General features: G+C 35.9%; 1 protein-coding gene across 3 annotated transcripts in view; it reads left to right on the plus strand.

The window, feature by feature from the left end:
- Positions 1 to 22,109, plus strand: part of ROBO2 (roundabout guidance receptor 2) — a 589,127-nt gene that overhangs the window by 548,532 nt on the left and 18,486 nt on the right. For all 3 annotated transcript variants that reach the window (XM_064580151.1, XM_045902670.3, XM_045902671.3), the window contains exons 23-24: positions 8,635 to 8,895; positions 13,139 to 13,344. In XM_064580151.1, coding sequence (XP_064436221.1) covers positions 8,635 to 8,895; positions 13,139 to 13,344 — 467 coding nt within the window. The remainder of the gene's footprint in view (positions 1 to 8,634; positions 8,896 to 13,138; positions 13,345 to 22,109) is intronic.

Genomic DNA, 22,109 nt, shown 5'->3' on the forward strand with positions numbered 1-22,109 from the left:
CATTTTATTTTTTTAAAGATTTTATTTGTCAAAGAGAGCGGGAGAGAGGGCATAGCAGGGGGAGTGTCAGGGAGAGGGAGAAGCAGGCTCCCTGCAGAGCAAAGAGCTGGGTGCAGGACTTGATCCCGGGGTCCTGGGATCATGACATGAGCTGAAGGCAGATGCGTAACTGACTGAGCCACTCAGGCGTTCGGCTTCTGAATTTTAAAGGCTATAGTCAGAAAGTGGGAAAATAGAGCTTGTAAACTGGGAAGAAAAAATAGTACTATCAAACATGTACAAGCATAAAGTAGGTAATTTGGAATTTTTCTTTTTTCTTTTTTTCTTTTCCCACTAGGTCTATTAAAAAACAGACTGTAATAGCTATTACCCATTGAAATAAAATTAATTCATTCCAAGGAAGTGCTAAACTTCTCACTCGATTCTATTGCCCAGCAGTAGAATTGAAAATATCATTTGATGAATGAAATAATACACATTGCGGCAGACTTTTGTTTTCTAATATAAATTATTTTCTGAACATCAAGCCATAAAATATAGTTTTTTCTGAATTATTTTAGTAATTCAGCCAGGATATATGATATTAGAAAAACTTTTCTTTTGTAAAAGATTTCTAGAAATTCATTTGGTACTTTAGATAGGTAAATAAATATATATTTTAATTATATATATTCCAAGTCTTTGTAGCATGTAGCTTGGTTTTTAATAACCTTTGAGTTATTTGCCTTAAATAGCTAGTATTTCCTGAAACAAAAATTATCACTTTTAACAAAAATAGTAAAGTCTTATCTATCAGTAAATTGACAGCAAAATTCAGTTTTCTCATTCTTTGGACTCCGTTTTTCCAAGGTTATTATTTCAACTGTTTGTAATAACACCTAAAGTCAATATGACAAAAATAAATTAACTTAGATTTGTGATGACTTTGTCCATTTCTTGATACATTCTTTATACTTTTCTGTTTTCTGTTTTCTAATGTAGAAACCTTATAATATTGAAAAAGAGGGACACCTGGCGTGGCTCAGTCTCTTAAATGTCTGAGTCTTGATTTCGGCTCAAGTCATGATCTCAGAGTTTTGAGATCAAGCTCCAAGCCCAGAGGAGAATCTGCTGGAGATTGTCTCCCTCCCTCTAACTCTGCCCTGCCACCACTGTGTGCCCCCCTCCCCACCGCCCCACTCATGTGCGTGCTTGTGCCCTCTCTCTCAAATAAAAAATAAATACATATTTTAAAAAAAAAGATTTTTGAACACTTCCTAGTTATTTTATAATGTGCTATTCATGATACTAACATTGAATATTTTACAGATGAGTTCTATAGAATTGTTTATATGTCTTGTTTTGAAACTTGTGCAGGTTTAAGGTTCTCTTGAAATGCAAACAACAAAAACTTCAGAAGTCACCTTTTGGTTTTGATAATTTTTATTTTAACAATCAAGGATTCTGCAACTGTAGTTCTTATGGTGCTATATAGTTTTTCTTCCTGCTGTTTTTAGCATATCATAATAGAGAACTTATTCAACACATATTTTTTTCAAGTACAGAGCAAATGCTAAGCCCAGTGCCAGGAAAAAAAGCAACAGGGATGAAAGAAACAAATACACAATTATTCAGGAAGATCTGATCTCTGATCTAGGGAGTCACAGGAGTGGTAGGTAGAGGCCAGAAAACATGGACGTGTGCATGCACACACACACTCTTTTATGTGATAAGCCCTAGATGAGCAATGTATACAAAATAATAATTTGTATTCTGGAAAGGATAAACGTGTATGCCAGGTAAAGTTGGGGCAGCCTTGAAGTGAATCTTGAATCATTTATTCACAAATAATAGCACCCAGAGTTCTAACCAGCTGCTGGTTGCCAGCTCTGAGCTTGAGACAGAAAGGACAAAGGACAAGAAATGGTCCCTAACTGAAAGCAGCCTAGGTGCCAAAATAAATTATTAACTGAGGACTACAACAAAATGTTACTAATGTCACCATTTGCTGTGCAGATGGAGAGAAATTTCCATAGCCAAAAGAAAAATATATATAAAATGAAAGATAAGAAAAAAAGAATAGACCCATTCGTTTTCCTTTAGTACTCCCCACTCTTCCTTCAAAACTCCATCTTATTCTAGTTAAGGTGACTTGCCTTTCCTTAATTTTTTGATTCCTTAAGCTTACTCCTCTATTGTAGTACTCATCACATTGCATTCCAGTTGCTTGTGTGTATCTTTCAGCAGTCAGTACCTGCTGTATGAAGTTCGTTGGGTTTGAAATATGCATACAGTAGGAGATAATCTGAAAAGGTGTCTTGAGGCCAATTGTGAAGCCTTGTATGTCATATAGGGATTCTGACCTTTGGATATAGATGACGAATTGAAGGACACGATGCTGGGGTAGGTAGATAACATTTGGGATACTACAGAAGAATAGCCAATATCATGAAAAATGATAAGGCAGTAAGATAAAACAATGGCAGTAGGATGGAGGGAAAGGGATAAATTTTGGAAATATACCTAGCCCGGAATAATCTCAATCTTGAAAAGATGGTCTCTTACTTTTTATTACAATGTTTAATACTGTTTCTAAACTTTCAATATTATCAAGTTTCTTTCTAAGCCTTTCTTGGGCCATTTCCCCCCCCACAGAACTAAATATCAAAATTTACCAAAGCATTGTCCAGATAGAAAAGTATTTAATTGTTAATTCAGTATTATAGCAACAATGGTAAATGTTCTCTCTCATCCATATGCCTCTTTCAGCTTGATAAAAAGGTATCAAAATATATTCATCCTTAGCTATAAATATAATGTATTTTTATTATTATATGATGCTAGGAAGAATTCAGTAGGGATTCAATAGAAATCTGATGCTTTGCTTTGTTACTACACTTAGAGATTGACAAGCTTTTGTGGGTGTTGAACTGTATTGTATTTTTATTAGTAATTTGGTATTTGTATCTGGCCTTTAGCTAGTTCACATGCAACATTGATTTGTTGTCATCTTTCTCATTATTTACCAGGCAAGACAGATAATATGATCCCTCATACTACATTGACAATATGTTAAAAAAAAAAAAAACTCTCTCCCTCTCCCTCTGCCCCTCTTCCCCCAAATAAAGTAATAAATTCTTAAAAAAAAAAAAAAAAACAAGAAAAAATTGAAATCCCATCCCTCAAATAAGATATGTATCTGTAAATGTGAAGGAAACACTAAAAACTGAGCTATACTTCTCTTAACATTTATAGAGTCATCTGTTACTTTCTTGTCCTTCTTCAGAAACTGCATGAAACCTAGTACTTATTGTTCTGGAATGGATTCAGATTTGGAAACCTCAGAGATGAAGAGCAGCCCTCCTCACCATTAAATATGCTCCATGTCCCAAATTTCTTTCATCTGTTCTCTCACATCCTTCTCCCAGTCTTTCTTTTATTCGCTCTCTCTCTGTTTTCCAGTTCTTGCACGAACCACTGAGATGAATCCCATGGACTTCTCTCAGCTTTGCTTATGGTCTGTATGAGTGGATTTTGCTCACTCCTGTTCGATATTATATTTGTAGAAAACATGCGGAAAAAGTGATGATAAAAACATCCATTCTAGCTAAGTGGAATAGCTACTGGAATATTTTTTTAGTCATTTAATACATTATGCAATGTGTTTGTATAATTTTTAAAATAACATTTATATGGCTGCGCTCTTCTTTGCCTGATGGTATTTGAATAATAAAAAATGAGCTGAATACAACTATTTACAATTTTTTCTATGTAACCTTAACATATGATGCATATAATATCATTTCTTCTTTCTCTTATGTTCTCTATGTATTTTCATTCCATGTGCATGTTCCCTTTAGATTATTGGAAGCAAGGATAGTTTAATACTTATGAAGTAGGAAAATTTTAGAGAATAATTGACTACTTCCATTTGAAAGATTGAATATAGAAATATGTTCTTTATTCAAATGTAGGAAATCCTTTGCAATAAGCCATGTAAACAAAGGAAATACATGTTCTAGTTTATGGGGGAAAATGTGACATTTTATGGAGGAAATTTAATTATAACTATTGATGAAGTATAATAGCACTCACATTTCATACTGAAAATGGCAGTTTTTTTGTTTTGTTTTTTTTTAGGATTCTTATTCATATTTTTGTTTGACTTTATAACATTTAAAGTCAAATAAATAAATAAAAGAAACCTAAGCATTCTTTATTTTATTTTAAATTCCAATGTAGTTAACATATAGTGTTATATTAGTTTCAAGTGTAGAATATAGTGATTCAACAATTCCATATATCACCCAGTGCTCGTTACAACAAGTGCGCTCCTTTGTCCCTATTACCTATCTCACCCATCCCCTCACCTTCCTCCCCTCTGGTAACCATTAGTTAATTCTCTATAATTAAGAGTGTTTCTTGGTTTGTCTCTCTCTCTCTCTTTTTTCCCTTTGCTCATTTGTTTTGTTTCTTAAATTCCACATATGAGTGAAATCATATGGTATTTATCTTTCTCTGACTGACTTAGTTCACTTAGCTTTATACTCTCTACCTCTATCTATGTCATCAAATCTAAGCATTCTTGTTAATGAATCAATTTTTGTGTTTTCATTTCAAATCAATAAATAGGGTTATCATCTACTATTTTTAAAGTATCATGTCAGGTGTGGCCAAACAAGAGTAATTCAATGTCATAATTTTAATGTAGCATAAATCCACTTGAGGAAAAGCTACTATTAACATGTGAAAGGTTAAATTCTCAAATAAATTAGACAATAGTTAAAGAAACCAACATTGGAAATGGCATAACATAGCATATAATCAATTTTCAAGTAAATGTGCAAACATGTCAGTGCAAGTCGGAAGAGTAATAGATTAGTGCTAGTTGGCCCCATCTGAGAAATCTTTATAAAAGATATGGGATATAACCTGTAGCTTGAAGGATTTGTAAGATTAAGGTAGGTGAAACTGGAGGAGTACAGTTCGTTCAAAGTAAGTTGAATACTTCAAGCTAATAGACCACAATGGAAAAGTACCGAAGAAAGAAGATGATGATGATGATGAAGAAAAAAAATCAATTTATTTTGAGTAGAAAATTCTTGTTGAGAAACTGGAAAAACCATCTAAAAAGGCAGGTTGAGGCTTAGACATATTTAATGGACAGAATAGAATGAACAGAAGTGAATGTTTTATTCAAACAATTCTGATGTTTTCATAGACCAATTTGTAAGTGGTGTGAAGGATTGATTAGTGGATGGGAAAAACTGGAAGCCCTGAATCCAACCGGGACCGTGGGTGGCAAACTTCGTACACAACAGAATCTTTTTTTTTTTTTTTAATGAAATCTAACTATGATCTCCAACATATGAAACAGATCAAAATGGCATCATTTTGGAGCAATGTATTTTTTCAGGTCTGATTGGTACTTATATAGTTATTTGATGGGAATACAAGTTTAAACAATGGTATTTTCTAGTATATAAAAATTGTTATCTATAACATATTAAAGTGTGCCTGTTTACACTACAGTATAAAGGACATTTTGGAAGAGATATTCCTATCAGAGTGTACGGGGCTGCTGAAACAAGCTCTTCAGCTCACAGCTCACCAAGGTAGATTATTCAGGGAGCCTCAAGAAGAGAGGAAAATTGAACAGCTACAGATGATGAGGTTTATTCCCTGTAAAAAAACCTCTCAGTGCCTATCCATCACTTACAGTGCTTCTCAAGGCTGATGAGGCCCCGCGTGATCTGGCACATCCTCACCTCCCCTGCCTCAACTATGGCCAACTCTCTTTATTTGTTGGCTCTTACCAGTTATAAAACTATTTGAGTTCTTCAAATACTGTTATCTTTTCTCTTTCTCTGGGCCACCCTTTAGAATATCCCCTTTTCCTATAGTCAGCATAACCTTGCCCTACCCCCAAACTAGTTTCAGCCTACCTTCTCCTTATTCCTGTAGTACTTGGTATTGTTGACTACTTGCTTGGTATCAGTCTGCCCTACTGGATTTCCTGCTCTGTAAATAAATGCAGCTTCCTGACACATGGTTGTCAAATAAATGGATGGTCAACTCAAGGATTTTTTAAATAGACTTTATTTTTTAGATCAGTTTTAGGTTAACTACAAAACTGAACAAAAAATACAGAGATTTCCCATATACCCCCTGCCCCCACACATGCATAGCCTCTGCCACTATCTACTTTCCCACTAAAGTGATAGATACACTGTTAAATTGATGAACCTACATTGATATATCAGTATCATCCTAAGTCCATGGTTTACGTTAGGATTCACTCTTGGTGTTGTACATTCTGTGTGCTTGGACCAATGTATAATGACATATATCTACCATTATAATATCATATAGAGCAGTTTGTTATAAAAATCCTCCATATTCTGCCTATTCATCCCTCCCTTCCCTTAACTTCTGGCAACCACTGATCTTTTTATTGTCTCCATAGTCTTGCCTTTTCCAGAATGACATATACTTAGAACTATGCAGTATGTAGACTTTTCAGATGGGCTTCTTTCACTTAGTAATGTGCATTTAAGTTTTCACCAATTCTTTTCATGGCTTGATGTTTCATTTCTTTTTAGCACTAAATAATATTCCGTTATCTGGAGAAGCTTAGAATTTGGCCTCTCGGTGAATTTTGTCACAGTTTATTTATCCATTCACCCACTGAAGGACATTTTAATTGCTTCTAAATTTTGGCAATTATGAATAAAGCTGCTACAAACATCCGTGTATAGGTTTTTAAATAAATTCAGTTTTACACAAGATAAATAAATAAATAAATAAATAAATAAATACTAAAATATTCAAAAATCATCTGGACATTTACAAGTTAGCATTTGTAAGGGAGAGGATATGCTTGTAATATGTATATACATATTTATAATAGTCATTTGATTTTTAGTTTCTTTAATGAAATCTTCTACATACTAGATGCTGTATTTGGTGCTGGAAACACAAAGTTGAGAATTAGAGTTCTTGAATTTAAAGATCTCATAGAACAGTAGGAAAAAACAGAAACAAATAATCCCAATAGGGGCACCTGGGTGGTTCAGTCAGTTAAGCGTCTGCCTTCGAAGCTCAGGTCATGATCCCAGGGTCCTGGGATCGAGCCCCGCATCGGGCTCCCGCTTGGCAGGGAGCCTGCTTCTCCCTCTCCCTCTACCTGCCACTCCCCCTGCTTGTGTTCTCTCTCTCGCTCTCTGTTAAATAAATAAATAAAATCTTAAAAAAAAATAATCCCAATATAATATGGGGAGTACCACAATATAAGTATTTTAGAGTTGTAATCAATTCCATATGGTGGAGGCAGAGAAGACTTCACAAAACTGATGGCATTTGAATTGAACCTGAAGGAAGGGCAGGAGCCCACAGGCAGATGATTTGAGAATAGTTATATATAGACCCAGAGTTTAGAAAAAAATAAGCAGTAGGCTGATGTTGGGGAAATAGTGTGAAATTAAGCTAGAAAGATGGGTTGATCAGATGGGGAAGGGTCTTTTAGGCCCTGCTAATGAATTTGAACTTTTTCTTATATTAGTGATAATCACTGAATAATTCAAAGCACAGTGTGATGTGAATGAAGATTTTAGAAATATAATCCCATTGCCTGGAAGATAGGATAAAAGAGATGAAGATGACATCACAGGAGACTAGGAAAGCTAAAGGGCTAGTTCACATCAAAACGATTCGATCTGTGATTATGGAAGTAGAGGTGAAATAGGAGATTCCATATATATTTAAGAAGTGGAATTTATAGGACAGTTACATTCAATAATATTGTTTATCCTATCCTTAAGTCTCCCTTTAAAAGTACACTAGGATCTTTTTGATTAATGAAAATAATAGTATATGGAGAAGGTATAAATAGAAATGCCACTGATGTTGTATCACAATGAAAACTGTTTGGATTAGTTTTCTATACGCCCTGACCAGAGTCCTTAAAAACACACTGTTTTTATAAATTATTTTCCTTTTGAATATATATTTTATCGGGCTAGCTTTTGAACTTCCGTTTTATAGATTTTAGATGTCAAGATACAGGGAGGCATGAGGCATGAGTTTCACTGAGGAAATTAGAAAATTAAAAGCATTAAAGGGCCACTGAATACATTTTGTAGCACAAAGTCTTAATGATTGACATGTTATATGCACTGAAACCTTGGCATAGATCTAGAGTAAGAGTAAGTAAAATTCTCAGACACTTCTTTGATGATCAATATTGGCATATTCTGTTCGGTATACAAGTATGAACAGCAGAAGAAAGCAGTTAAATCTACGAGCACTAAATTAATTCATTAATTGTCTTTAATTAGCAATTTGGTTTTTCCACGTGAGTAACTTTGTTGGGAAGTTATTGCCTTTTGTAACTGTGGGTTAACAATTAGCTAATAAGATTTTCTAAGAATAAATTGAGATATTGAGATAGCAGATGTCATTATGATTAGAAATTAAGATAACAGCCAGGTGATTTACTGTGGTAGCACCAACAAATTGAAATCAGGAGGAAATCAACTAAGAGGACATTGTGGGTGCTGTCGTTCCCATTGTGGTTGTTATGTATTGCCAGTATCGTTGTGTGCATGTGTACAAGTCTATGTGTCAATATGCTTTTTTTTTCTCATTAAACTTCAGGTATGACAGTGATAGCTGGTGCCCTCCATTACCGGTCCAAACATACTTACACCAGGGTATGGAAGATGAACTGGAAGAAGATGATGATCGTGTCCCAACACCTCCTGTCCGAGGCGTGGCTTCTTCTCCTGCTATTTCCTTTGGACAGCAGTCTACTGCAACTCTTACACCATCCCCACGGGAAGAGATGCAGCCCATGCTGCAAGCTCACCTGGATGAGTTGACAAGAGCCTATCAGTTTGATATAGCCAAGCAAACATGGTAAATATTCTCGTTAGGTCAGGGGACCCACGCCTTCAGCACAGGGATAGAAAAAAATGTTCTTTTACGATACAGTCACAAGAAGTTCTCATAGAACTATACAGCTGGGATTAGAAGTACTTTTGTGCAACTCATTATTCATCTGGATAAAGATATTGGCTAAGGAAACGTTAAATAATTTGATCAAAGTCACATAACTGGTTAAAGAGTAAACTGGAGCAAGAATTCAGATCTGCTGAATTTCAGGCTAAACTGCTTTTGGCTACACCAGAATCTTTTCTAATTTACAGGTTAGCTTCAATTAGCTTATCCTTGAACTCACTTCCAATGCCATAGTAAAAGACTCCTTTTAGATTCTTCCTGTGATTAATTCTGTATGTGGTCGTGAATATGTAAATGTAAGCTTCTGCAAATCACGTATGGTCAGTGTCAGTTATTAAAAGATCCTTGGGCTGAATTAAATGAGACAGAAAAAAACCCAGCAATATTAGTAGATGCATTAAAAAGTAAAACCTAGAATAAATTACAAATCCCAAATTCCTTTTTTTTTAATCAATCCACACCCTTTCCTAAGGTAGAGATGGCAATCTACTTAGGTATCCTGTGCAAGCATGGAAAGAATACAAGTGGGATGAGCTCTCACAATTTTGTACAAGTTTTCTAATGTGCTCTCTTTTCTCCCAAATAATGACATGTAAGTCTGACTCTTGAAATCTCAGTGGCATACCTCTGATTATCTTCTATTGATTTCCATGATGTTATTGAAGTTAAATTTTTATAAAATAGAATTTGCTTTTCTTTTTGATAGTTTTAGATACTAGGATACTTGATAATGAGATGAATCTCATTCTCAGTGTTAATGAACTCTTTCTTTTAAAAATACAGCAAAATATACAAAGAAATACTAAAACCAGGCCAATCATATAAAGCTTATTATGAACATAGGATCTTTTCTTAGAACCAGAGGTTTCTGAACATTTTTTTTCTCAATCACCTGATGTTTTCTCAAAAGCCAAAGACAATCTACTGTTAAAACAGCATTCTTTTGTATCAGGCTGCTTCATAAACTACCACTATTTAAGTTGAAGCCCACTGCTTTAAGAGCCAAAGGATTTCCTTCACGTTAACTAATGCAACCAGGTGCTTTAGTCATTTAAGGCACAGATTCTAGCTCAGGTGTTCTCAAATTTGCCTGCATTTTGGAATCACCAGGATAACTTTAATATATAGTGATATCTAAGCACCACCCCTGATATTCCAGATCGCTACTTACCAGCTGTTTGACAGTGAGCAACTTAGCTTAACCTTTCTGTGTTTCCACCCCCATTTGTAAAATGATGATGCTCATACCAATTAGCTCCTATACGATGTGAGAGCACAGTCTCCAAGACCACCCTCGGTTCCAAGAATTCACTAGAAGGAGCCGTAGAACTCACTGAATATCAGGACACTGAAAGTTATGGTTTATTATATTGAAAAGATATAGATTAAAATCTGCCAAGAGAAAAGATGAAAAGGACAGAGTCCAGGAAAGTTCCAAAGCTAGAACTTCCAGTTGTCTTCTCCCAGTGGATTTGTGGAAAGCATTACTTTCCCAGCGACAATGTATGACAATATGCATGGAGTATTGCCAACCAGGGAAGCTCATATGAACCTTGAGTTTCATGGTCTTTCTTCAGCTTTGTCACATAGACATGGTTGGCTATCTGCATGACTGACCTCAGTCTCTAGCCCCTCCAGAAGGCTAGCTGATACCATGTGACTGAAAGCCCCTACCATAAATCACATTGTTAGACTTTCTGGAGAAGCCTAAGGTCTCCAGGTGAACAAAGACACTTCTATGAGATAGGACGTTCTAAAACTTAGAGAGAAATTACCTCCCTGGAGCACACGGCAAAAGCCTAAGTTCTCTTCAGGCAAGGTCAAATTCTTTATTACTCATCACAGTTTTTGTGAGAATTAAGTGAGTTCTGTCTGGCTCAGTTAATAGAGCATGCAACTCTTGATATCAGGGTTGTAAGTTCCAGCCCCACACTGGGCGTAGAGATTATTTAAAAATAAAATCTTAAAAAAAAAAAAAAGAGTTAAATGAGCTTGCTTTTATATAGGACCTAGTCCAGTATATAGCTGTATTATAGTTGTTATTATTCAGAAGGGCTCGGGTTTTCACCTGAATTGTTCATCGCTGTCTTTCCACTCTTAGAAGGGCACTACCCTTCGTGAGTGTTGCATAGAAATTTGCTAAATGGGTGAACAAACTAGTTCTCCACCTGCTCCAGGTACCCATGGGGCAAACCCTGTTTCTTTCGCTGAGCATGTTTCTGTTCAGTCCAACAATCCTCCAGGGTGTCATTAGCGACGCCCTTTGTAAAAGTTATGAGCCTGTCTGTGCTCGCACAGGACCTCAACCTTCAGGAACGGAATGCCCTCCTCATCTGAGCTGCACATCAACATCACAGGAGGAGCATTTTAAAAATGCTAATTTCCAGGCTCCACCTCCAGGGAATCTGTTCATATTGACCCATGCAGTGCATAGCATAGTGCTCATCACTACAAGAGATTTATAGATGTTTTGCACCCTCTTCCTATTTCAGTTTATCTCCTACTCCTGCTGAACTCAAGGATTACAGTTTATGCCTTAATGTATATTTGTTCCATTCAAGAGGAGTCAGCAATGATGTAGGACTGGAATGTTGGTTTCTTTGGTGCTTTCCAAGACAAAAGTGCACACCATTAAAGGAGAATGAATCATGTATATAAATATCACCTTATATTCTCTTGCTCATGACTGGACTCAGTCCATCCTCGATTCATAAACAGAATTTGAGGCAACATTTACAAGATGTCATCATCAACACTCAAGACTTTCTGTACTGGTAGTTTAGAAACTTCCTGATTTTTGCATGAGTGAGGTATGATGACCGTCAGATAAAGACTTGGGGCCTCAGATTCCTGATCTGTTAAATTAAAAATGTGGCTCCCAGAACTAACATTTTAGGGTTTTTGTTTTGTTTTGTTTTGTTTTTTAACATTGAAAGATTTAGAATGTTGTTAACATTGGAGTTGGTTGCCAGTTCAAGAATGCAGTTGGGAGAGGAATGTTAAACAAATTCTGGAAGAATGAAATATTTTCTCCAAAAATGCAAGTGTTAAAAATCATCTTGTATCTTTAATTCAAAAACTTAAGGTAAAAATGCATAACATTTGACTTACATGTGCCTTAAGTAGCCTATATCTTTTAAATACTTAGTATTGAGACTTTTAAAAAAAATTTATTAAGATATGTGGTATATTCACTCCTTAATGACAGTAACAAATAACAATGACTTTCATATATATCATGGCATTTATAATTTAGAAGAAACTCTTAAGTAGTCACAGAGTGAATCAACTGAACCCCGGTGTCCAGCCATCCATTTTGCTAGCCATGCCACTTGAAACAAGTCACTTAAGTTGGAACTTTAATAGATTCTAAGACAAAGGTGATAATACAAATTCTGGCTACTTCACAAGGTCGAGATCAAAGTTACACACGCATTGCAATGGGTGTGTTTAGCATACCTCATGTTCCAAACACAGAGAGTGCTAAGATGAATCTTTTCTACATTTGAGCTGTTTGAGACTTTGGGGGGTAAAACAGAGGCACAAATAAGTAGCCAGAACATAAAGGAGCCATTCCTACTTTAACCTGGGTTAAAGTTGAAACAACCACTCAGCCTGATTCATGGGGGATGTATTGGAAGAAAACCTTGTAGGGCAGGCAGTGTGCTCCTGGCTGGGAGAAGGATTACTGGTATTAACACTTCCTGTGACATTTTTTCTTCATAAGGGCCAGCAGGTCACATGGACCACACAGGCTGCGTAGAATTTTGACATTAAACTGTGAACAAAATTATTATATTCTTTTGGGACCAAAAAAATTGCTTTAAGCAGTTATTTGTGGCAAATATTCATATTCTCCTTTGGATGATTTATTTACACAACAATGCTGGGTCTGTATTTTTTCTCCATATATTATCCCATAAATACCAATGGAAGAGTGTAATAGTCTATACTGTTGTTGTTGTTTTGACTAGCCATGTATACACAGCCCATTGTCTCTGCTGAAATGTAAGAAAGCACTGTAATCTCCAAAATTAGTTAATAGAAAGCAAGAAGATAAAATGAGTCGTCATCACATGCTGTTTAATTCTAATTTTGTAGGATGTTAATGAATTCCCTTCTTCCCCCATTTGAATTCTAGGCACATTCAAAGCAATAATCAACCTCCACAGCCCCCGGTTCCGCCATTAGGTTACATGTCCGGAGCCTTGATTTCCGATTTGGAAACAGATGTTCCAGATGATGATGCTGATGATGAGGAGGAAGCTTTAGAAATCCCCCGGCCCCTGAGAGCACTAGAGCAGACACCTGGATCCAGTATGGACAATCTAGACAGCTCTGTGACAGGTAACGGAACTGATTTAATAGGAATAGCTGACCTATTTATAACATTAAAATGCATCAAAAATCAAATACTTTCTTATGTAAGATTTATTCCACTCTAGCTATTTCTATAACATTTTAAATATGTTAATATTAAACACAAAATTCAGAAAGGATTTGGAAATACTTTTGCTTTGCTGCAAAAATGATAAGAAAATTCATGAATTTTTAAAAGCTTTAAAGACATGAAAGAAAACTCAATTATATCCAGCTTTCATGAAGAGTTCACTCTACTGGGGAACCAAGTCTATTACATAAAAAACCTTGACTTTTAGAAATGATATATTTTGTATATCAGGAGCAACATACAAAGTGAATGCAATCTTAAAACGCTTCTCGATATTTTCACTCTGTGAAATCATTCACCGATGAAAATAAGCAAGTCTTCAGAATAAGCCTCTCTAAGGTTGCACAAGGTATTATTTATGGAGTGGAAAAAATGTGTAGCAAGATAAGCCATACATTTACACATTTCATATCATTGGATTCAATAATTTCTCCTCTCCCAAGAAATATAGTTATTTTTGCTGTTTACTCCTCCAGCGTCCTCTGCTTTGCTCACCATGTGAAAGGTTGCAGTTGCTACTCTCCTAGGATGATCAGGACTGCAACCTATTGCCAAGGATTTAAGTTTATCCCATTTTGTTGAAAAAACGTGAATCCTAATGTGTACACAGTGAATATGGAGAAACATAAAAATTGCATCTTTCTATTCCAGTAGGTATCCCTTCTTTGACACACATACACAAATGTCTCCTATAGGACTATAAAGACATAATTACCACAGATGTAGACCTTGCCTTTGCCTGGCATTGGGTCTTCTCAGAAAATCACCCATTTCTGTATTTATCTTGATGATACCGTCTTCATCCTTGGAGGCAATTACAGTCGCATTTAATTCATTTGTACTCCAGCGCTCCCAGCTTACACAGATTTTGCACTACACATTAGAGTTCAGCCAACACTGATGGAAACTTCTTTATGGCAGTGATGGAGAAGGATAAGGACCTATATGTTTCCTCTGTATGCCTTCCTGAATAACACAATGTGTGATGCATGAGTCCACTTTTTTTTTTTTTGTTTCGTTTTGTGTCTTATCCGGGGGGTAGACATGTCTGCTCGCCAGGCTAATTAAGATTTAAGAACTGCAGATATACTGCTGTGATGTGAAATCCAGATCCAACCGAAGGTGGCAGAGCAAAAGTTTAAATCTTTGAATGCAGAGAGCTAACTTATTAGTACACTATTATGTTAAGCCCCTTTGCCTGAATTTGAAGCATAATCTCCTTCAGGGTAAAATTCTGCATATTTTTGCATATCTCAGTAATGATACTGAACTCTTTTCCATTAGGAATGCAGTAAGAATCGCAATAATAACATAAAAAGGGGCAGCTATAGCCTATGTAGTTCTTTTATTAAATATTATAATGTCAGAGATGATAAATATATCTATAAATCAGGAGACTGCCATTTCGTACTTTTCCATGCTCACCTGTTAGAAACATGTTAGAGTATTTAATATGAATGTGGTTAAAACCAATCTGCCTTTCTCCTTGTAGTGAGTATACTCTTCATTCCAAATGAAGCTTTTATTGCTAAGAAAACAATCTGTTTTCCTCCTTGAATTCACTGCTTAATTACTGCCGTGTATAAAAACCTCAGGGTGTTTAGGTATGTATTATGTGATGAATTTACCCTATGAATAATACATCTTCTCAGTGAAGGAAGTTGTACTCTACGAAAAGTAGCCAAAGAGGAAACTCTTTACTTTCCTCTTCTATTTTTTTTGGCTCTGCAATAACTTTGTGGGGAAGGTATGATCAAAGATTTAATTTGTCTTCTAGTATATAAGTATAATGTAAGTAAATATGAATTAAAATAAGAGTAAATATGTTTTCTCAAAAAAGTGTGTGTGTGTAGGAAGTGTGAGTGACTGTATAGATGTGTGTGTGAGAGAGTATAGATAGGGTTTGTGGTTATATCTGCATGTGAGTGGATGCAGGGGGGTGTGTGTGTGTGTGTGTGTAGGTGTGTGTGTGTGAGTGTAAATAAGATTGTAAGTGTATTACAGTGTGTGTGCACATGCAGGCATGTACACATACATGGAGATGGCCCTGAGGTGAATATATGTACAAACCTAATGTTACGGAAATCAACATACTAATGTATATTATTCTAATGTGTTTATGTTTTCTTCAGACACTTAAAGCTAGTTTAATGGTGCTAAATGAGGTGGGCAATAAAACAGACACTGTTTCCATTGGCTTTTTATGTTTTTAAGATGGTAAGTGCCCACAGAGAGGATTCTGATCTTACTGTAAATTACCTAGGGTTCTAAATTCATGTGTGGTAGGAGGAAATCAGGCATTACTTTCACTTAAATCACCTGGTAGAGATTTTCATTTTCATGAAACTAAAAACCATTTTTATTAAATGGAACAAACAGTTCTATTCCAATCCCTGAAACTCTAAAGCCAACTAGAATGATAGCCCAATGATAACACAGAGATGGATTAATAAGCCTGTGTATACAATTATTCAGGACTTTACTTGGATATATTACATTCCGACCCTTAACCGCATTAAGTAGTATCAGCAGCTAATAAGGTGCAGAACCCATCTTTATAAAGAAATAATTATATTAATTTCCAATATTTCCATAACAACGAAGTAATTTGTGGTAGACACATCTTCAATTTTGAAATAATGGCTCATGAATGGAAAAGCAAGAAGAGAGGGAAGTATCTGTAGTTCCATATCCCATAATCTCATGTCTTAGCCTGGTTGGGCGGCTATAACAAAAGGCAGTAGACTGGGTGGCTCAAACAACAAGCATTTATTTCTCACCATTCTGGAGGCTGGGAAGTCCAAGATCAAGGTGCCTGAGATCTGGTTCCTGGTGAGTTCCTCTTTCTAGCTAGCAGGCAGCCGTCTTTGTGCTGTGTTCTCATATGGCAGAGAGAGACAGCAAGCTCTCTGGTCTCTCTCTCTCTCTTTTTTAAGATTTTATTTATTTATTTGACAGAGACAGAGTGAGAAAGTCAGAGAGCACAAGCAGGGGGATCAGCAGAGGGAAAGGGAGACGCACGCTGCCCAATGAGCAGAGAGCCCCAAGTGGGGCTCGATTCCAGAACCCTGGGATCATGACCTGAGCCACGGGCAGATGCTTAAATGACTGAGCCACCCAGGGCTCTTTTTATAAGGTCACTGATCGCATCGTGATGAACCCACATTCATGGCCTCATCTAAACCTAATTAGCTCCCAAACGCCCCATCTCCTATACATTAGGGATTAGGACTTCAGTACATGGATTTTAGGGAGAAATCAACATTTGGTTTCCAAAACTCAGTAATATGGAAAATGTATTTGCAAACCTGCTATATTATATTTATCCCCACAACAAACATTTATCAGATGTCTATTCCTTCCAATCTGACTAGGATTTTAGATATAATAATAATAATGATAGTGATAATAATAATGTTATCAACAACAACAACAACAAGAACACTAGCTTGCATATATATAGGTAGCCCTTAGTAGATACAAGACACTCTCCTAAGCAGTGGCCTGTTTTTCTGTAGTGGCTCTGTGAGCTAAGAATGTTTCTTACATTTTTAAAGGATTCTAAGAAAACATGAAACAAACAAAAACAAAAAAGAGACAGCAAAGTCTCAAATATAGGGTGTCTGGCACTTTAAAGAAAAGTTTGCAGATCCTTGTCCTAAAGTTTTAACATATATTAATTCACTTAACTGTCACAACCCTATTTTTTTTTAAAGATTTTATTTATTTATTCGACAGAGAGAGAGAGAGAGAGTGAGAGAGGAAACACAAGCAGGGGGAGTGGGAGAGGGCGAAGCAGGCTTCCCGCTGAGCAGGGAGCCCGATGCGGGGCTCGATCCCAGGACCCTGAGATCATGACCTGAGCCGAAGCCCTAACGCTTAATGACTGAGCCACACAGGCATCCCTGTCACAACCCTATTTTTATTCTCATTTTATAGATAAGGAAATTGGGCCATAGAGGGGTTCAAAGTATTTTTAAGGTTACCCACCTGATAAGTGGCAGAAGAATTTTCAAAATTTGTTCTAACTCTTAAGATAAATTACCATGATCCTTTCTCTGGATATGCCCAACTTTTTTTTTTTTTTTTAAATCTCTGAATTTAACGTATTTAAGAAGAAAATGATTTCCTGGTCTATTACTTAACATATGGATCTCTGTCTCTGTCTCTATCTCTCTGTTTCTCTTCCTTTCTGTGTGTATGCATGTGTGTGTGTGTGTGTGTGTACATATATGAATAAATAAATATATATATATATGTATATGTATATATATACATACAAATACAAAATATAATTTTATCTCTGGAAACATTAGTCCTTACCCCCTATACATTTAATCAAGATTTAAAATATCTTAATTTTTAGATGTAACTTTTATTATTTATTTTCTTATATTTAGTTCTATATTCAGTTATAGTGACTCATGCTAACAAAAATCAACTGTATCAGCACTTTTTATAGGAAATCTCCTTTATAATTTAATTTATACTATAATTTTAACCTATTTGGTTATAATAAAGTATAAAACTATCTTGATTATAGCACATCACACTCTGTTTGGGGCTAGAAAGTAAACATCCAGAGTTGTTTCAGTCTTCAGGAATATGCTTGCCATATTTCCTCCTTAATGCCAAAGCCACCATTTTGGGGTAACAGAACAGGGAAAGGAGTTAATATTTCTTTCTATATCTTCCATGATGGGAGTCCAGGGTAAGAGTTTCCTGAATTTAATGACTCCACCACAGGAAAAAAGAAACAGAAGGCAATGTGAGAGAGGACAGAAGGAAAATGTCCTGTACCTGGCGCCAAGATTCTAACTGCTCCACTGATCACAGAAAGTACAACGGAGAGTGAGTGCCATGAAGTTAAACGAATAAAAGTTTCCTTAACTGCTGGACCCCACATAAATACTACGGCTGAAAGGAAATTGTGGCTTTATATTTTCTGTATTTTATGTCCTTGGAGGTTTTTACTGGAACTCCCCAACCAGATCGTTTTGAAAACAGTAAAACCTGGCAGCCTCACCACCTTCCTCGACCACACAGCTTTTAGAGAATTGGCCACTCGAGAAAGTGTGACCTGATGCCTTACTTTTGTTGCACTCAAGGAAAATATTTTAGAATTAGGGGAATTTCAGAGATAAGGCTACAAATAATTAAATCACTTTCTTAGACTACTTCAACAGCTGTGATGTATTTAAAAAGAAATTAAACATATACTTCAGAATTTAACAGATAAAAGGGGAATATCATATATTCAAATTTTATCTGAGTGGGACAAGTTAACAGGTGCCATATGTCCCAAGGAAGAAATTTTGTAATGACTTATTTTGCTTTCCCTATATATTACACATTCTTTCCCTCTGAGGAATGTAGGTGGAATTGTTGCATATTCAATATGTTTGAGTGAAAAAAGGATTTCTAAAGATTAGACATGTTTTTCTACATTTAAGCAGAGGTCAATATCTGGATTGATTTGTCCAAAGACATTTATAGCTGAAGATTTTATTTAACAGATATTTAGACTGATTGCACTTAATAGGAAGAGTTCCTGGATTAAATATTGGCTGAAAAAATGGGGGACAGCCAGTTTTTGTATCTCATAAAAATGGTAATGCAACAATTAGCAGGGTCATATTATAAAGCACAGACTTTACTCTAGCTTAATGGATCTAAGGATAAGCATTTATCAGCAAGGAAGGATTTAGCATAAAGCGACATGTAAATGAATTGATGACTGATCATAAATTAATTTTAGTGCTGAAGATGTAATAGAGACACAGCAAGATGCCACTTTATCATAGTATTTTACTGCTCAGTAACATTTGAGCAACAACTTAATGTGCTATATGCAGTTCTTCTTTAATAGCTTGAATAAATTTGAGATTTTTTGGCCTTTCAGCAACTTTAAACCTGAGAAATTTCCAAAGATTGAAAATGTAAACACAAATAAATTTGGCTATGTGACATAAATTCATTTTTCATTAAATGTTTAAATATGTATTGATGATGTTTGGGGCTATAACATGTCAAATTGGTATGGATTGCTTATAATTTGTAAAGAATCTCTACCTGAACTCATTCACTTGGTGAATGAGTGTTCATTTTAATGTTTATGTTTGTATTTACATTTATGAAAGAAAACCAGTTATCCCCAAACTTGCTTACTTTTTAATTCATGAATCAATGTGTTTCTTTCCTTCCTATCATTGTCTTCTTTTTTTGTGATGGTTTAGCCAAATGTTCAGATCATTCTTGATGCTTAAATCTAAAAAAAGAGCAAGAACGGTAATCACAGAGAGGTGAAATCAGTGATTGCCAAATAAATGTAATAATTATACAACATGGAAGAAATTTAATATACGTTACATATTTTTTTCTTCATGGTGTATTGCAAATTCTGTTTTAAAATACTCCCCACAAATATACCCATTCCATAGATCATACTAAATAGAGACAAGGGGCTATCAAAGATAAAGAGTGAGGGACAAAGAGGAAAGAAAATTTATTGCCTTCTTTTTGTTTGTTTCCTTCTTGCCCTCCATTTTGAAGGTGATCTCAACTATACTAACCTGAGGTCACTTGCCCCTCTTTAGCTTGGGTTACGAGGCTTCCTGTTGCTCACCAAGGCCAAACCTGTATGGCATGTGTCTCTTCAACTTTGAAGTCATCTATCTAGTTTCTTAGCTCTTACATAGAGTAGCAAAGAAAACAGAGCTGGTGTTCCTTCTTTATTGACCAAAACCTACTTGACGCCATGTCTTCCATGCTACTCTCTCTTCCCATGGAAAGGAAAAAGAAAGCACCAAAGAAAATTTCATGAATAACTGAGATTTCTGAGGGCATGGCAAGGAGCATTAACAATCAAGATAAACTCAGAGCAAAGGCACCAAAGTAGCTGAAGTGTTTAGGGACTGGCAAACTTGTAGGTTGAAATCTGCATATGAAGGACTCCCTACCGCAGGAGATGAACAGGGTGTTTTTGAAAAAGTCAAGCTACCTCTGCTAAGAGATGTCACTGAGTGCCATTTCTTTCGTGACACTGCTGTGGTGTAGGACTTTTCCTACTTTTTCAGGTTCAGAGACTATTTGTCAAAATGATAAATCCTGAAGCTCAAACCACACAGCAAGCCAACTTGAACAGGAAAAAAAAATGAAAGAAAGAAAATCCGGTTATTTCTTGGCTGGTTATAGTGGAGAAAGTAGAATTAAAACAAACAAAAATGGGCTAAGTACATTAAAATAGGTGGTTGAGTGTGGATGGACAATGCAGGAAAAAAAAGCAAATCGCCACTTCATATAACATTATTATCTTACTTTAAATAAGATATTGATAAATGTCAATATTCAAGCATATCAAAGCATAGCTAAGATATGTGTATTAATTATTTTTTTAGTTTTCCCTTTCGGGTAATAACTCACTTCTTTTCCTATTGTCCAAGTTATCAACAAGAGTTGACTGACATTATATTCCTTACTTAATACATTTTCTACAAGTTCTTATGAGTATATTTTTTTCTGTAAATAAAATAAGTTCATTGCTAGGAAATGGCACATGAGATAGAATTACATGTAGGATTTATGGCAAATAATGAGAACACTGAAGACATTTAATTCCATATGCTCGATGTTTGTTGAATTTCTCCTGGGCAAAGCCCCCACAGAAGAAATATGAAAATGAGTAAGAGTCCCTAATTTCCAGAGTTCCACTGTCTAGAAGAAGAGCCATTTATATGCAAGGAACTGTAGTTTGTAGAGGCCAGATATGCTACTATATGCATACTACCTGAAAAACACAGGAAGTAGAGAAATTGATTCTTCCTAAGACAGGGTTAAAGGTGAGGTGGAACCAAGGTGATAAAAGGGATATGGATTGGGACTTTCAAGTTTGGCGGTGGTCAATAGAGTTAGTGACAATCCAGAGGTGTGTCAAAGGAACCAGAAGTAATGCTATGTATGTAGGTCAGGCAGTGGGAATACACAGGCTGTTAAGAGGGTGGAGGGCTGGAAAGGTAGGCGGGGCCAGATCCTGAAGGATCTCAAAGTCTTAACTTGGAATCTAGATGTGGCATTAGCAAACTGGGTAAGGTTTTGAATGGAGGAACAAAATTACATGATAAATGAGAAAAATAATTCAGATGAAAATGAGGAAGATAGAAGGGACCAGAAGGAAATCAGGAGGCGCCTAAGAATGAAATTGGAGATGGAGAAATAAGAGATGCTTGTTTGGAGAGGGAGTTTCAGAGAGCTGACATGGATTTAGTTGCAGATGCTCTGCAGACTTTTAGAAATACAGAAAACGGTGCATAGAAGAGACCAGGACGGAGCCCTCACGAATTTCAAAAATATCCTCAGTTCTAGGGTTTCATATTCTCCGGTGATCACTGACTGAATCACTTTGATTTTTTTCTTATCTGCTGTAACATTATATTGCAAAGCCCATTGCATCATTTCTCCTTTCGTTTTGGGCTGTTGGTGCTTGACTTGTGATTATTAACTCAGAAATGGTTCTATCAGAGGAGGCTCAGTTGCTGCTGTTATCTGGCCTTCCTTGCAGTGGCCTGTGTCAGGGGAATTTGTTTGGAAAGTAAAAAGTGTATCTCTGTGCTTTTGGCAAATAGAATCAAAACTCTATCTTTCTCTGCTACACTTAACACCCTTT

The sequence above is a fragment of the Mirounga angustirostris genome, unplaced genomic scaffold (genome assembly GCF_029215605.1).
Source record: "Mirounga angustirostris isolate CCGP_5_RB_7025 unplaced genomic scaffold, mMirAng1.0.hap1 SCAF_1, whole genome shotgun sequence".
In the NCBI taxonomy this organism is placed as follows: domain Eukaryota; kingdom Metazoa; phylum Chordata; class Mammalia; order Carnivora; family Phocidae; genus Mirounga; species Mirounga angustirostris.